At 46.9% G+C, this 16,631-nt stretch overlaps 2 protein-coding genes across 10 annotated transcripts in view; one reads left to right on the forward strand and one right to left on the reverse strand.

The window, feature by feature from the left end:
- FAM234A (family with sequence similarity 234 member A) overlaps positions 1-3,116 on the reverse strand; it is a 29,886-nt gene extending 26,770 nt beyond the window's left edge. Inside the window, exon 1 of one of the 3 annotated variants that reach the window (XM_025984934.2) lies at positions 3,071-3,116. The gene's annotated coding sequence lies outside the window, so the exon portion shown is untranslated. Of the gene's footprint in view, positions 1-2,763; positions 3,038-3,070 lie in introns of those variants that run through there. The other 2 variants (XM_025984933.2, XM_025984935.2) reach the window with 2 other exon arrangements.
- A 2,833-nt stretch (positions 3,117-5,949) lies between these two features.
- Positions 5,950-16,631, forward strand: part of LUC7L (LUC7 like) — a 36,625-nt gene continuing 25,943 nt past the window's right edge. For 2 of the 7 annotated variants that reach the window (XM_072754313.1, XM_025984939.2), the window contains exons 1-4: positions 5,952-6,083; positions 6,850-6,920; positions 7,898-7,992; positions 13,727-13,825. In XM_072754313.1, coding sequence (XP_072610414.1) covers positions 13,730-13,825 — 96 coding nt within the window. In that variant the 5' untranslated portion in view covers positions 5,952-6,083; positions 6,850-6,920; positions 7,898-7,992; positions 13,727-13,729. The other 5 variants (XM_072754310.1, XM_072754309.1, XM_025984938.2 and 2 more) reach the window with 3 other exon arrangements.

Below are 16,631 nucleotides of genomic sequence, written 5' to 3' on the forward strand. Positions count from 1 at the left end.
ACTGTGGACCCTGTCCTCTGCCCTCCTTCCAGTAACCCCGTGTGGCTTCAGAGCCTGCGCTGCCTGACCCCTGCGTACACAGCTCAGGACTCACTGAGCCACTGCTGAGACCTACCCTCAGACTGTGAGGAACCTCCAGCTACACTAGTTTTTATTGCCTTTGTTTTCCCAGGACAAAGCGTAGCGCCTGGCATAAAATAAACACGTCCACATGTCTGAATAAATGTCCGAATCTTGCTCTGCTCTGTTCATGTTTTCTTGGAAGAGTAATTTATTAATGAATTTATTAACCATTTGCTTGAAATCGACATCTTGCAAAAAGCAGTTGACTTTTAAAACCTGATTATAAATAACGGTATAAATCACTTGTGGGGGTCACTTTGACTCCGTGACATGCATTCTCTCTAGTAATAGCACCTCAACTTCATGCATGTTCACTGTAGTTCTGGTAGGACTGATTCATCCTCACTTTGGGGAGGGCCCCTTACCCAGGTCTAGCTAACTAATTAGAGCCCAAACGAGAATTAGGTCCAGAATTCAGCTGGAATGATGAGGAATAGGCACTCTTTTCCCACAGGAGTGTTAAGTGCAACAGTGGTTTTAAAACATGTTCACAAACTCTTTGATGTACCTCCCTTCAAAGGTGAAGTCTTTTATACTTAATGCTGACAAGTAGAACATGGCAGGTGTCAGAGAATCAGAATTCCAAAGCTAGGCCACAGAAAGCACTGTGGCTTCCATCTTCCTCTCTGCGGGAACACCACCACCGTGTGAGGACATGGGCTCCACGGAAAGGCCCACCAGGTAAGGGAATAAGGACTCTTGCCAACAGCCAGCTAGGACCCGAGGCCTCCAGTCATCGGTCATGTGAGTGTATCCTCTCGAATCAAACCCAACAGTCCCAGGCCAGACTTCAGATGACCAGTCCCAGCCAATGTTTTGGTTGCGACCAGATGAATCTCTCAACCAGTCACGTCACTAAGCTACTTTTGAATTTCTGACTGACAGAAATGGAGATAATAGATGTTGGACATTTGGGGCCTGAGTGGCTCAGTCGGTTAAGTGTCTGACTTGATTTCCGCACAGGTCATGATTTCTGGGTCGTGGGATCAAGCTCTGAGTTGGGCTAGTGCTGGGTATGGAGCCTGCTTGGGACTCTCTCCCTTCCCACTTCTAAATAAATAATAAATGTAGGATATTTTAATCCATTAAATTTTGTGTTGATTTTTACGCAGCAGCAAAGTAAATAAGTAGGTAGGATGGAGGCAGGAACCTAAGAAAAATCGCAATACAGCAATAGAGCAAAGAGGTGGTATGTGAGGGGATGGGGGTCTGAGAAGACGCCCCCTCCATCACCAAGTCCTGATGATCTCATTAAGCCACTGGCCTCTCTATTATTCTTGGTCCTCTGAACTTTCCCACATGAAAGCCAGTGGAGCTCCTCCATAGGTTGAGTTAGTTTTAATGGATTCTTGACACTTGAAGCCAAAAGCACTCCAATCGGTGCAACAAGGTCCAGAGAGCTGGTAAAATGCACAAATAAATGTCCACTTGATATTTGGGTCATTTCCATCTCATCCCTCCTTGCTCTGTATTCTGTTTATTATCTGTATCCTTCCACAGAAATGGAACCCCTTGAGGACAGGGATTCTGTTTTGTGGAGTGCTACACTCTCAGCACCCAACGCCATGCCTGGCACCCCACAGTCACTCTGTGTGTGGTGTTAATGCAAAGTGCGCTAAGTGCGTGCTCCCTGTGAGGTTGTTGCAACCAAGGAAGTGGTGCAATCTGGCAGTGGCACCAGAGACACCACCAGCCAGTACCTGCAGAGGAGTACCTCACACGGGCTCCTTGGCTGCAATCCCACGGCTGCCGAGAACCCCAAAGTACCCGCAAAGGCCTCCTCTGGGATCTCGCCACCTGCCCGATGACCATCAATTCGCGGGGAGCAAGAGGCTCTGAGGGCAACCCTACGTTCCCTTGCCCTTGCTCAGTGAGCCAGGATAGGTGTATGTGAGGGGTGGCCCCCAGGTGTCTGTGAGGCCCCCCGGTGTCTGTGAGGCCCCCCGGTGTCTGTGAGGCCCTCAGGTGTCTCTGAGGCCCTGCAGGTGTCTCTGAGGCCCTGCCGGTGTCTGTGAGGCCCTGCCGGTGTCTGTGAGGCCCTGCCGGTGTCTCTGAGGTCCCCCGGTGTCTCTGAGGCCCTGCAGGTGTCTGTGAGGCCCCCCCGTGTCTGTGAGGCCCCCGGTGTCTCTGAGGCCCCCAGGTGTCTCTGAGGCCCCCCCCCCCCCCCCCCCGTGTCTGTGAGGCCCTGCAGGTGTCTGTGAGGCCCCCAGGTGTCTGTGAGGCCCCTGGTGTCTGTGAGGCCCCCGGTGTCTCTGAGGCCCCCAGGTGTCTCTGAGGCCCCCCACCCCGTGTCTGTGAGGCCCCTGGTGTCTGTGAGGCCCCCCCGTGTCTGTGAGGCCCCCGGTGTCTCTGAGGCCCCCAGGTGTCTCTGAGGCCCCCCGTGTCTGTGAGGCCCTGCAGGTGTCTGTGAGGCCCCCAGGTGTCTGTGAGGCCCCCCGCTGTCTGTGTGGCCCCCCCAGGTGTCCGTGAGCCGGCGCCCAGTGCGAGCGAACCTCAACACTGCCGTCCACCGTCCCGATGAGTGGCCGCGGGGAAGTGTCCAGGGGGGCCTGCGGGAGAGGGCTCTCAGGCGCCTTCAGCTAATTGCAGCGGCCAGCAGTGCGGCACCGTCAGAAGCACGAACAGTGAAAGTTGGCTTACCTACGGCGCGGCCAACGTTTCCTGCCCGGAGTCCTGTCTCTGGGGAAACGGAGGCTGGAGCTGGCCGTCACCGGAGCCCGTGCTACGGGAGTCGGACCTGCTGGCCCGCCGGCCCCTACCCCTGCGGTCGCCTCTCCACCCGCCCGCTGCGGAGGGGGGCGGGCAGCGTGGGCGGGGTCCCTCTGGGGTGCAGTCTCCCCGCGGCGGGTCGCCCGGGCGGAGAGGAGTGGCAGCCGGGGAAGGGGTGGGGCCCCGCGCGAGCCCCGCCGCGCGCACGCGCAAGGAGGACGGGACCGCGCTCACTCACCTGCGCCGCGCGCTCCGGCCCCGCCTCTAGCGTCACTTCCGGCCGGCGGGCGCGGCGGCGGAAGCGCGCGCAGAGGTAGGGCTCTCGCCCGCCGCCTGGGCTGCGGAGCTAGAGGGGGGCGGGCCTGGGGTTTCGCGGAGCGGGCTGGCGGGGGACGGCGGCCGCTGGCCTCCAGGTGGGCCCTCCTGCCGCCCTCTCTCGGCTTGCTGGGCTTGGCGTATTTTTTTTTTTTTTTAAGATTTTATTTATTTATCCATGAGAGACTGAGATACCAAGGGAGAGGGAGAGGCAGCTCCCTGCGAGGGGCTCGATGGGGACTCGATCCCGGGACCCCGGGGTCACGCCCTGGCCCAAGGCAGACGCTCCACCGCTGAGCCACCCGGGCGCCCAACATTTCGGGTCTTTTTTTTTTTTTTTTTTTTTTAAGATTATATTTACTTGAAAGAGAGCGCGCACACAAGCAGGGGGAGGTAGTGAGGGCGATGCAGGCCGCCCGCAGAGCTGGAGTCCCGACCTGGGGCTCCACCCGGCGCCCCGGGACCAGGCCCTGAGCCATCCAGGGACCCCCTTAAGGTTTTGTTTTTAACTGGGTTTAGGACAGATTTAGTGTGGTCAGGAAAAGAAAAGGCAACGTGGTTTCTTCACCATGTGGATGACCTAGTGCCATTTATTGAGTTACTCTTTTCCCCAGCAGTGTACAAGGGCACCTGCCACATTTAAAAAAATCTGGATATGCGGGCGGGGGGGGGGGGGGAGGCTTAAAAAAAATCTGGGTAGGGGATCCCTGGGGGGCCCAGGACGTGACCCCGGAGTCCCATGTTGGGCTCCCTGCACGGAGCCTGCTTCTCCCTCTGCCTGTGTCTCTGCCTCTGTGTCTCTCATGAATTAATAAATAAAATTTAAAAAATAAAAGGGTCTCCCCTCCACTATGGTCCTTTGGTATATTAGTGTTTCTTTAGGGGCCTGACTGCCCCAAGATCTCCTGGCCAGACTTTAGGACCTAGGGATGTCTCCAAATTCTGGGCCTCATTCCTTTAGTGCAAATACAGGGGAAGAGAGCACTATTCTCCCCAGTACCTAGGCAGCTAATCCAAGGCCGTAATCACTTGGCCCTCTCAGAGAAAAAAGGTAAGTTTTACTTCTGGATCAGACCACAAATAAATGGTTACGGGTCTAATACTCATAGTAAGCGAAGGGTCTAAGGAGAAGAGGACTTTTTTGCAGGAGCATGGGGAAATTGAGGGAATTTCCCAACAGATTCTCTCTGGGATCTTTATTTTCTGTCATTATTTCATTGCTATCTCCATTTTTGTGCTGGTGCCACACAATCTCAATTACAATATCCTTAAAATAACTCCATGATATTTAGTTGGACAGATACCTCCACCTTTTTGTTATGTTGAAAAGCTTTAGCCATTCTTTCTTCAGTAAAACTTTACAACCGGGACAAGTTTCACCAAAACAAACCCATAGGAGTTTTGTGTGTCTGTGTCTTTTTTTTTTTTTTTTTAAGGCTTTATTTATTCATGAGACAGAGAGAGAGGCAGAGACACAGGCAGAGCGAGAAGCAGGCCCCATGCAGGGGGCCTGATGTGGGACTCCGATCCCCCTGACTCCAGGATCACACCCTGGGCCAAAGGCAGGTGCTAAACCACTGAGCCACCCAGGAATCTCCTACGCTGTTGAGTTTTTTTTTTTTTTTTTTTTCCCACTGTTGAGTTTTAGAAGTGGCTTGCTGCACAGAGAGAAAGGACCGGTCTGCTTTACTATATGATGTCTCTGTTGATACAACATGTGTCAGTGACCCCGGCATCCTGTAAGCCTTTGGAGGGGCGTGCTGGTGTGGAGGCATGCCGTCAGGAAGAAGACACAACTGTGTGCCGACAGCCCCATAAGGCGGTTTGCTGTCCCCACGGTAAAAATGGTCCACCGTGGGGATCCCCAGGTGGCTCAGCGGTTTGGCGCCCACCTGCAGCCCAGGGCCTAATCCTGGAGACCCAGGATGGAGTCCCACCTCGGGATCCCTGCATGGAGCCTGCTTCTCCCTCTGCCTGTGTCTCTGCGTCTCTCTCTCTCTCTCTGTGTCTATCATGAATAAATAAATAAATAAATCTTAAAAAAAAAAAAAAAAGGTCCACCGTCCGGGGGCTGGGGCTCTACACGAGGGTACACAGCCAGCTTCCGACGTGGCCAGCGCCAGAAGAGCGCTGGGGGATGGCGGGCTGTGAGCTCACAGACGGACCCCTACAGAGGGCAGAGCGGCCTAGACGTGACTCACAAGTCCTATGAGCCGCAGCCTCAGAACCCCCGTTTGACAGTAGAGAGGAAACTGAGTCTGAGAGTAAATGGCTCCATGGAAAGCAACACAGAAGACTTACTCATTTTGCACAGTCTATATCTTATCCTATTTCGGTTTATTTTTTATTTATTTTTTTTCATATTTCAGTTTAGTCTCAGTAGAACATCTAGGTCTTGGGCCCAAGAACAGGATCAGGGTTGGGGGACGCCTGGGCGGCTCAGCGGTTGAGCTTCTGCCTTTGACCCAGGCCGTGATCCTGGGGTTCTAGAATCGAGTCCCACGTCGGGCTCCCTGCGTGGAGCCTGCTTCTCCCTCTGCCTGTGTCTCTGCCTGTCTCTCTGTGTGTCTGATGAATAAATAAATAAAATCTATAAAAAAAAAAAAAAGGATCAGGGTTGGGACTTTTCTGGGGACAACTCACTGGGACCAATCCTGCCCGCGGAGTTTCGAGCCCTAGACCGCCCCCCCCACCGCAGAAACTACATTTCCCAGCAGGCTCAACGCCGCCCCTTACGCATTTCCTCCCGGCGTCCCCCGCGGCGGGAAGGAGCCGAGCGAGCTCGAGGCCGACGCGACCAACCTTCGTCGCTGCCGCCGCCGCCGCGCCGAGAGGAGCCGTCGCGGCCGTCCCTGCCGCCCTCGCCCCGGCCATCATGTCCGCCCAGGCGCAGATGCGGGCCCTGCTGGACCAGCTCATGGGCACGGCCCGGGACGGTGAGTCGGGGCGGCCGGCCGGCGACGGGTTGGGGCGGGAGTGAGGCGAGGCCGCCGGGCGGCCTAAGGCGGGGGCCGCGACCGTCTGCGCCTGCGCCGGACGCCCCTCCCCCGCGCGCCGACCGCAGGCGCCGGGCCTTTGTCTGAGCCGCCGGTTTCTCCGTCGCCGGCGGCGCGTCCCCGGCGGCTGCTCCCTCGGACCCCGAGCCGTCGGCGGGGCTCCAGCCCCTCCCCTCGCGGGGCTGCGACTTTCTGCTTCTGGGCCGCAGACCGCGGGCAGCCGGGGGGCGGAGCTCTTCCGAGGCTGCTCGGGGAGGAAGCTTCGTGCCGCCCGAGGCAGCCAGACGGGCCTCTGCAGCAAGGGCAGCTGCGCACCGAGCTGCTCTAACGTGGGCTCCTGCCGGGTGCCTCCCAGCCCTCTCCCCTCCCGCCACACAGGACAGCCTCTGTCTAGCTAGTACTTGGCAGCGTTAGGGATGTCGTGCCACGACGGTTGTAGGGATGCTGGTTGTCTCAGGAGAACGCGGTTGCGCCTTTGCAAACTGTAACCTGCTGTGGTTTGTGTTCCTCTTTCCGATCCAAGCGATGAAGTTGTAAGTTCACACTGGCACATTCGCAGGGCTGTGCAGATCCTTCGCACTCTATTTCATAGGCGAATAAGTGCTTTTTTAGCTTTCTTTGTATATTGAGTTGCTTTTGAATTGCTTCCCATATTTTTATTTCATACAAACTGAACAATTGTGGCCCCTCTATTTTATTTATAAAGGTTCAGTGTATCTTTGCCTGCCTACATCAATCTGCAAGGGAGTTGCAGAAAAGCCTCATGTTCATCGAGCCGTGAGTCACAACCAATTTCTAAGCTGTTATAACAAAAAAGTGTTTGCTTTTTTTTTTTCACAAATAACTTTTAAAAGTGTAGTTTAGAAAGAAAACATTTTCAATAAAGAGACACGACATTAATCCTGGATGCTTGCGAATCCTAAAATATATTCCTCCTCTAGTATTACACAGCTCTGTGTATACACAGATTAGCTTTAAAATTTGTCACATTCCACTTTGCCTTTACTTTTATGTATCATTCCCCTGACTTCCTTACTGCAGGTTGGGCAAGAAAACTTTTCCTTTAAAACTTTTCAACAGCGGGCATAAAATTCTGCAGCTGAGGTCTTGAAGAATGCAGATGGGTACAGTATGTGTTGGAACTCACAGTGTGTATTGACTAACCTAGTTCCTTTTTTTTTTTTTTTTTTTTTTTTTTGGTATTGTCTTGTTAAAAGTGACTCCCAGGTGCCAACTCTTTTTTAAGGGTGGGGGTGAAGGGGAGAGGAAGGCTAGGTTTAGATTATTTATCAGTCAGTGGTAGAGTTTGAAAGCTTTCTTCTTCATGTGATTTTGGGCAAAACACTGCTTATGCATTTGTCCATAGCAAACGATTAGATTAATAATGTAGCTTCTCTTGGTGGACACTACCCTCTCTAAGTCATACGTGGTGATTCATGGCCCTCTGATTAGCATGGGTTTTGGTATCATTGCCCACATGTATGTGTGGGGTTAATGGCCTTTGGTGCTCAGCCTCTTCAGATTCCTTGACTTCTTTGGCACAATGACGGAGTCAGATCTCATTAAGTGTGATTCTTCATGATATATTTAGCATCAGACAACATCCGTATTCCGCTCCAGTCGTAAATATCTCTAGATCAGCTTTTCATTGTATTTGGTAGTCTGCCAATCATCCAGGTGAATTGTTGTACCAGATATGCTTTGGTGTTTAACGTGATAATATTGTCTTATTTAAAACCACAAATAAATTTCAGGAGACGAAACCAGACAGAGGGTCAAGTTTACAGATGACCGTGTCTGCAAGAGTCACCTTCTGGACTGCTGCCCCCATGATATCCTGGCTGGGACGGTAGGTGTATTCAAGGTTGGGGGAACATCATAGAACAGACATGGGCGCTGTGTAAGCAGTGACAGTTGAATTCTATTTTCCTTTACCAGACAGAAATTACCTACTGCCTTTCAAATGACAGGTTGTTGGTTTGGTGAAATTTTATGTTACTTAACTGCTATAAAAATTCTTTCTGTAAGTTGTCAGATTTTTGTAGAATCATTTATATGAAGGTATTCACAACTTAGGTCGTATGAGTAGTGTCATTTGGCCAAACCAGATCAGCCTATCGTTGCTTGAAAATTCTGGGTTGGTTAGTTGGTTTTCACCTTGAACGTATGCTAATGCTAGACTTTTGATCTAACAAAGTACATTTCTTCCCCCAATTCTTAGATTTTTATTTTTTTATTTTTTTATTTTTATTTTTTAATTTTTATTTATTTATGATAGTCACAGAGAGAGAGAGAGAGAGAGAGGCAGAGACACAGGCAGAGGGAGAAGCAGGCTCCATGCACCGGGAGCCCGATGTGGGATTTGATCCCGGGTCTCCAGGATCGCGCCCTGGGCCAAAGGCAGGCACCAAACCGCTGCGCCACCCAGGGATCCCCTAGATTTTTAATAAATCACTTGCGTATAATGCTGAGTTTTAAGTGTTGTGTTACGCTCCTCTTTTTTTTTTTTTTAACAACTTAATTTTTTAAAATTTATTTATGATAGGCACACAGTGAGAGAGAGAGGCAGAGACATAGGCAGAGGGAGAAGCAGGCTCCATGCACCGGGAGCCCGATGTGGGATTCGATCCCGGGTCTCCAGGATCGTGCCCTGGGCCAAAGGCAGGCGCTAAACCGCTGCGCCACCCAGGGATCCCCATGTTATGCTCCTCTTTCGAAGAATCAACACATGATCCAATGAATATAGGCCCTTAGAATTTCATGTTCACTTGAGATGAACCAAACAGATAAATGTTTGTTTTATGGAATGTGCATTTATTCAAAATCAGATAGGACTGAAGAAGACTAAAGGGTGGAGAATTATCTACAGTGATTCAGCCACTTATAGAAAAGGAGTCCTGTAAAGACCACCACCGGGGTACCTGATTGACTCAGTTGGTTGAGCGTATGCCTTTGGCTCAGGTAGTGATCCCCTGAAGTCCTGGGATTGAGGCCCACCTCAGGGCTTCCTGCTCATCGAGGAGTCTGCTTCTCCCTTTCCTTCTGCCTGCTGCTCCCCCTTGCTTGTGTGTGCTTGAGCTCTCTGTCAAATGAATAAATTAAGAAAAAAAAATCTTGGGGCATCTGGGTGGCTCAGTGGTTGAGCGTTTGTCTTCGGTTCAGGTCGTGATCCTGGGGTCCTGGGATCGAGTCCCACATCGGGCTCCCTGTATGGAGCCTGCTTCTCTCTCTGCCTGTGTCTCTGCCTTTCTCCGTGTCTCTCATGAATAAGTAAAAGCAATCTTAAAAATTAAATTTTAAAAAATTAAAAAAAAAAGAAGACCACCACCATTTTCAGATGGTACAGCCACCTCATTGAATATAAAAATTGTATGCTCATTTTAAGACTCAAATGTGCATCCACTAGGAAATATTTTCTTCATGACTAATTTTTTGTTTTGTTTTGTTTTGTTTTGTTTTGTTTTGTTTTGTTTTGTATTTTGGTTTTTTTTTTTACTGTTGTGTGTGGAGTGGCTTGTGGAAAGATTAGAGCTTCTCAAGCTGATCCTATAGAGAACAAATAGGAAGTGAATGGCAGACCCTATACCTTTGTTACCTGAGGTTTTATCTGTAGTTTGACCTGGTGTGGAGATAGGTTTTGCTGGATTGTTGTGGGTACCATCAGTGTAGATTAATAGCTTCCACTATTTTTTTTTTAAGATTTTAATTATATGTTTTTTTTTTTTAATTTTTTTTTTTTTTTTTTTTTTTAATTATATGTTCATGAGACACACATACACAGAGGCAGAGACTATTAAAAAGTAATTCTGGGGCAGCCCGGGTGGCTCCCCTGTAGGGAGCCTGCTTCTCCCTCTGCCTGTGTCTCTGCCTCTCTCTCTCTCTGTAATACTGTTGAAGGAAGACCCTCTGTGTGTGTGTTGGGGCGGAGGGCATGCATCATAACCTGGAATTGGTTTTTTTTTTTTTTTTTTTTTTTTTTATTTATTTATGATAGTCACACACAGAGAGAGAGAGAGAGGCAGAGACACAGGCAGAGGGAGGAGCAGGCTCCATGCACCGGGAGCCTGACGTGGGATTCGATCCCGGGTCTCCAGGATCGCGCCCTGGGCCAAAGGCAGGCGCCAAACCGCTGCGCCACCCAGGGATCCCATAACCTGGAATTGTTGATCAATCTTAGTGGGAGGAGCCAAAAGCAGAGGGGGAGCAGAGGGATGAATGTGCATGAAAGTGAAGTATTTTAGTTTTTTGAGAGGGGGAGGTCAGATCCCTGGATAGTGTTGTTGCAGAATGCTGATGAGAAAAATAACTATAATGAAGGCATTTCCTACAATTATTTGTAGTGTTAGGTACAGATTAACTCATCAAATGTTTATTGAATAGCTGCTGTGTGCCCAGCACTAAGGATATGGTGCCAGTAAGATAAAATGTTTACTTTTTCCAATGGAGAAAGAGGACATGGAATAAATAAATAGATAACGGGTTATTTTAGGTAGAGTGATAAAAGGTTTTTCAGGGGCAATGGAGCAGAGACTTGAACGGTGAGAAATAACACATGTGCACAGGTTAGGGTTATGCCCTAGGTGAAAGATGGAGCCGAGGGACAGCAGGCATGCTGCTGCCGTGTCTGAAGTGGTGAGAGGGAGAGGCAGGCAGAGGCTGTGGAATGAGATGAGTTTTGAGAGGCCATGAACTGAGCAGCGTCACTCTGGTGTGGGGTTGGTGGGGGATGGCTCAGCAAGGGGAGTCTAACAAGAAGCAGACTGAGGAGGAGAAGGAAAAGGAAACCCAGGAGAGTCCATGTACTCGTGAAGATGCAGATGAACATGTTGGGCTGCTGAGGGTCGATTAGGGTGAGGATTGGAAAATTGGGTGGGGGTGCTTGTAAAAGATGAGCCTCACTGGTGTGGGCTCCATGGAAGTGGCAAGTGAGGAGTAGAGTTGAATGATGGGTCTTCTGAGGAGTTTGTGTTTTGTGTAAAATTGAAAATGAAATGAATGTGATTAAATTTTTAGAGCATAGTGGCTAAATGAAGGTGGTTGTAACTTTCAGTCTTATAAGGACTGCTCCAGGACTAAGTTGTTGCTCAGAACCATCTCTTGTCATTATAGAAGTGAGGCAAGAAGAAATGGAAGTTCTAGTTTTATTGAGGCTTAATGGGAAAATACAGTATTGGTTAAGTGTGTTTGGGAAAGTAAGAAAGCTGGAGGGAGGGTAGTGTAACTTGTCTCAGTGGAAGAAGTTTGGTTTTCCAAACATGCTGGAAAGCTTTTAGTACCCTTCCCTGTCAGCAGTGTGAGACCACCAGAGGGGAGAGAACACAGGTGTTTGTTCAGTAAAACAGATCTGACACACCAGACTTACCCTATTAAAATCTTGTGGAAGAGGACTTCTGTGGTATTTCAGCTCTGTTTGGTGTTCAGCTGCCAGGGGGAAATTGGCCAGTACTTCCCTGCCTCCTCAGCAAAGCTGAAGATCTACAGCCAGAGAGTAACCATGGCACCTAGGCCTGTCCTCAGCGTGAATTAACAGTGGCTGCTTGAGAGTTCTCACCCAAATGAACACAGTGAATTTTTGCTTCAGGGGTGGTTCACTAATGTCAAAAATATTCTTGACAGTTGGAGTTTCTAGAATGGAATTTGATTTATACTTTTTTTTTTTTAATTAATTAATTATTTATTTATTTATGATAGTCACAGAGAGAGAGAGAGGCAGAGGGAGAAGCAGGCTCCATGCACCGGGAGCCCGATGTGGGATTCGATCCCGGGTCTCCTGGATCGCGCCCTGGGCCAAAGGCAGGCGCCAAACCGCTGCGCCACCCAGGGATCCCTATACTTTTTTTTTTTTAAGATTTTATTTATCTATTTATGATAGAGAGAGGCGCAGAGACACAGGAGGAGGGAGATGTAGGCTCCATGCCAGGAGCCCAACGTGGGACTCAATCCCGGGACTCCAGGATCATGCCCTAGGCCAAAGGCAGGCGCTAAACCACTGAGCCACCCAGGGATCCCCTGATTTATACTTAAGATGCTTAGTAGTAGAAGGTTTGTTTTAGTGCTTACTTCTTCTGGTGGTAGGTTTTCTTTGAGATACAGAGCTTTTATTAGTTTTTAAGCATTTCTGGTATCTGCCAGTTATCTTGTAGCTATAGGGCTTGCTTTTCATTTGTGGAGACTTATTTTATTTTGTTGTTTTTTTTTTTAATATTTTATTTATTCATGAGAGACACAGAGACACACACAGGCAGATGGAGAAGAGAAGCAGGCTCCCTGCAGGGAGCCTGTTGCGGGACTTGGTCCCAGGACCCCTGGATCACGCCCTAACCTGAAGGCAGATGCTCAACCACTGAGCCACCCAGGCGTCCTTCCATGAAGTTTTTGAACTCATTTTGGACATAGTTGTAGTTTGAACTTAAAGGAGGTCCTAGACTTCATAATTTTTGTTTACTAGTTAGTTAAATAGACACAAAGTGTGTGGACTTCACAGGTGTCTCCTCATTGTGATGCTGGTTTTGTTAACTTGACTATATGACTTGATACTGTGATCCTTAGCCTACAAACTTTCCTTTTGCTCTCTTGATGGCCATAGGTGGAGGGTGCCATTACAGAGGTCTACACTCAGAGTTTAGTTAAGAAATATACTTTTGTCTAATTGTTGTACATGTGCTTACAACATGTTGCACATTAGGCTACTCTTAGTGGTAACAACCTTTTGTTTCTCAAACAGGGCAACTGAATGACCCGATTCTATGTCTCCAGTTCTATCCAGGGTCATTTGCTAGGTTAGGACAATGTTAGGGGGAATTTTTGGCTCTAAATTGGCCAATTCTGTTGCCTTCTGCCTTCTGGTACAAAGAGATACACAAAGCCAAGCATTAGGTTGTGTTGTAATTGCCAAAACCTGATTGCTCTCTGCTCTTTCCTTCTCCTTGCCTCTACACCTTAAGCATTGAGCAACTTGCATAGTGAAGATTACAAGAAGGAATGCCTAGAAGTTCGTTCTGTTGATAATACTCTTGTTTTCTGGCTCTTTCCTTATAATCTCTCCCCTCCTCCATGCTGCTGTTTGCTGAGTAGATGCTGCTGCCTTGCTGCTGCTCTTTTTTTTTTTTTTTTTTTTTTTTTTTTTAAGATTTATTTATTTACTTAACTTAGAGCTTGAGTGGGGAGAGGGGCAGAGTAGGAGAGAATCCCAGGCTGGCTGGCAGGGATCCTGATGTGGGGCCACACTGAGATCATGACCTGAAAGAGTTGGATATTCAACTGTCTGAGCCACCCAGGTGCCCCACTGAATAGGCTTTTCTTCTATGACTGATGCAAAAATACAACTAGCAAAAGCTAATTAATATGGTTTTCATTAATAGTCCAATTATCTCTAGGTCTAAAAGAGACAGAAACTTTCACAGTTAAAGTCATAATCACGATGGTAAAAGAGAAATAAGTTTTCTTGGGTATATACTGTTTCTTAATATTTTTATTATAGTTTAGTATTCAAAAAGGTATTTATTTTGGTGACAGTTGAAACACCAGATCATATGCTTTTTACGATGCGTAGATGTTCATGTGTAAATTTTTGTTTCTTACAGCGCATGGATTTAGGAGAATGTACCAAAATCCACGACTTGGCCCTCCGAGCAGATTATGAGATTGCAAGTAAAGAAAGGGACCTGTTTTTTGAATTAGATGTAAGTTTTATTTTGTGTTAATTTCTCCCTACTGTGAAGAGCCAAATATCAACTAACAAGAATAACATAACATTTGTAAGTTATAAAGCAAAATAACAAAAGAGATAACTTACTACTCTACCACTCAGGCTGGGAGCTAGGACATGGCCAGTACTATCTGGTGTCTACCTGTAAGTCCACTACTCCAACGCTGTTGTGCATTTTGTACATATTGTTTCCTTTTAATGTGTTATTACATATTTCTCTGATTCCTTGAACTCTGTGTTTTTGTTTTTATGCCTTACGATATATAATTTCATAGCATATTCTTTAATAACTTTATTGTTTCGTTCAGTGTTCTGTTTCTGTTGACCCATTTTGTTGGCTATGGTTTATTTTCATTGTTGCTTGAGTATTCCCCAAGCTCTATTCATTATTTATAGATTAATTGGGTTGATTCAAAGATTTGTTTTTCCTATTACAAACAGTATTATGAATGTTTTTAAATATATTCTCGGCGTACACATAGTAGGATTTATCCAGGTCTTTTCCGAGGAGAGGAATTGCTGGCTTGTACAGGATACGTGTGTGCATCTTTACAAGATAGTTCTGCAACGGTGTTCTTTTTCTCTTTTGTTTCTGTTGTTGATAAAGATAGAGTATCAATTTATAACCCAATAGTAATGTTAAATTCTTGGAGTTTAGTGTTTTTTTTTTTTTTTTTTTTAAAGATTTTATTTATTGATTCATAGACACAGAGAGAGAGGGGCAGAGACACAGGCAGAGGGAGAAGCAGGCTCCATGCAGGGAGCCCGATGTGGGACTCGATCCTAGGTCTCCAGGATCACACCCCGGGCTGCAGGTGGCGCCAAACCGCTGCGCCACCGGGGCTGCCAAGTTTAGTGGTTTTAAAATGGAATTTCAGGGATCCCTGGGTGGCGCAGCGGTTTGGTGCCTGCCTTTGGCCCAGGGCGCGATCCTGGAGACCCGGGATCGAATCCCACGTCGGGCTCCCAGGGCATGGAGCCTGCTTCTCCCTCTGCCTGTGTCTCTGCCTCTCTCTCTCTCTCTCTCTGTGACTATCATAAATAAATAAAAAAAAAAATCAAAAAAAAATTAAAAAAAATAAAATAAAATGGAATTTCACAACTTTTTAAAAAATTGTTGCCTCCCAAAGGAATCTTTTTTAAGACCTTTTTTGTAATCTGTCCCCTACCCCTCTGAGATTTTTGTTCCCACAGAACCCTGTATAGTAAGTAACTTATGTGCTGTGGTCCTTTCAGGCCACAAACCATTGTGGACCTAAGTTTTTTTTTTCACCCTTTAATAGCAGGGTTCATCCTTTCCCATTGAGAGTGCAGAATTTAGAGTCACTCCATTTATGTTCTCTTTTTTTCCTAATCCTCCATCACTAGTATGACCAGAGGTCAGTGAAGGGGTTTGGTGGCATTCAGATTCCTAAGTGATGGGGAAGGCACAGAGCTTGGTGTGAGGAAGCCAAGGAAAGATGTCTTCTCCTCACCAGAAGACACTTTAAAGGAGAGACTCTGTTTAAATCAGTAGTCTTGTGATTAAAATTAATGATTCTTTCCCAGATTCATTCTTTAACCACAGTGTGCTGTCAATGTTGAATCTTTAACTAAAAATGCCTTTAGCAACAGCTCGACTAAGAGTAGAGGGTTGGAAAGGAAATTTATCTATACTGTGAATTATCATTCTTCAATAAGCTGGAGATGCTTATGCAAAGAAGCCATTACTTGGGACATCAAGGTTTCAGAGATTGATAAGTGCATAGGTACATATTTTGAAATCTCAGTTATAGTCATGTTTTCTGGACTACAAGTCTTAGCGTTTCTACTAACTCAGAATGTCAGTATTTTTTTTGTTATAAGATTTTATTCATCTGTTAGAAGATACGCACATGCACAGAGGGGAGGTTCCACATGGGAGCCTGACATGGGACTCTGACCCATGAGATCATAACCTGAGCCGAAGACAGCCACCCAGGCACCCTCAGTGCATTTTTTAAAATTAATTAATTAATTTATTTATTTATTTAATTTAATTTAATTTTTATTTTTTGCATTTTTTAATGACCTGACGAATTTAAAGTTAGAAAATAGATTAATAGAAAAAATGGAGTCACTGAAATGCACAGAGTCGTTTAATATATTTTGAAGGAGGCGTATTTTGCCAGTGTGAAGAAAGTAGGGTGTTTTTAATGAATATTGATGAAAACTATGCATTAGCCAGTAGGAAAATACCCAGTTGTATCCCCAGGAAATGAATTTTGTTGTTTTGATGCTTTGACATATGAAGCTATAAGAGAAAGATGAGATTATTCATCTGTATAAAATTTAAAATTTAGCATATTAAAAATACCTGTACATGGGACACCTGCTTGGCTCATTCCTAAGGGCACGTGACTATTGATCTTGGGATCACAAGTTTGACCTTATGTTGGGTGTGGAGATTATTGGGGGAAAAAGTTCCCATATATAATGAGAATAAACTGGGACAATATTTGTAGTGTGTGTGATGATGGGCTAGTTATCTTTATATGTAAAATTCATCACGATTGACATGAATGGTATAAATGGTTCAATAGGAAATGGGCAAAAGATAGAAAAAGACGTTTCCTAGTTGGCAAATAATCCTATGTCAGGTGCTCATCCTTACTCAGAACTGAAGAAATGGAGGATTTCTTTTTTTTTTTTTTTTTTTTTTAAGATTTTATTTATTTATTCATGAGAGACACAGAGGCAGAGACATAGGCAGAGGGAGATGTAGGCTCCCCGTGGGGAGCCTGATGCGGGACTCAATCCCA

This window comes from Vulpes vulpes, chromosome 3, assembly GCF_048418805.1.
Source record: "Vulpes vulpes isolate BD-2025 chromosome 3, VulVul3, whole genome shotgun sequence".
NCBI lineage: Eukaryota > Metazoa > Chordata > Mammalia > Carnivora > Canidae > Vulpes > Vulpes vulpes.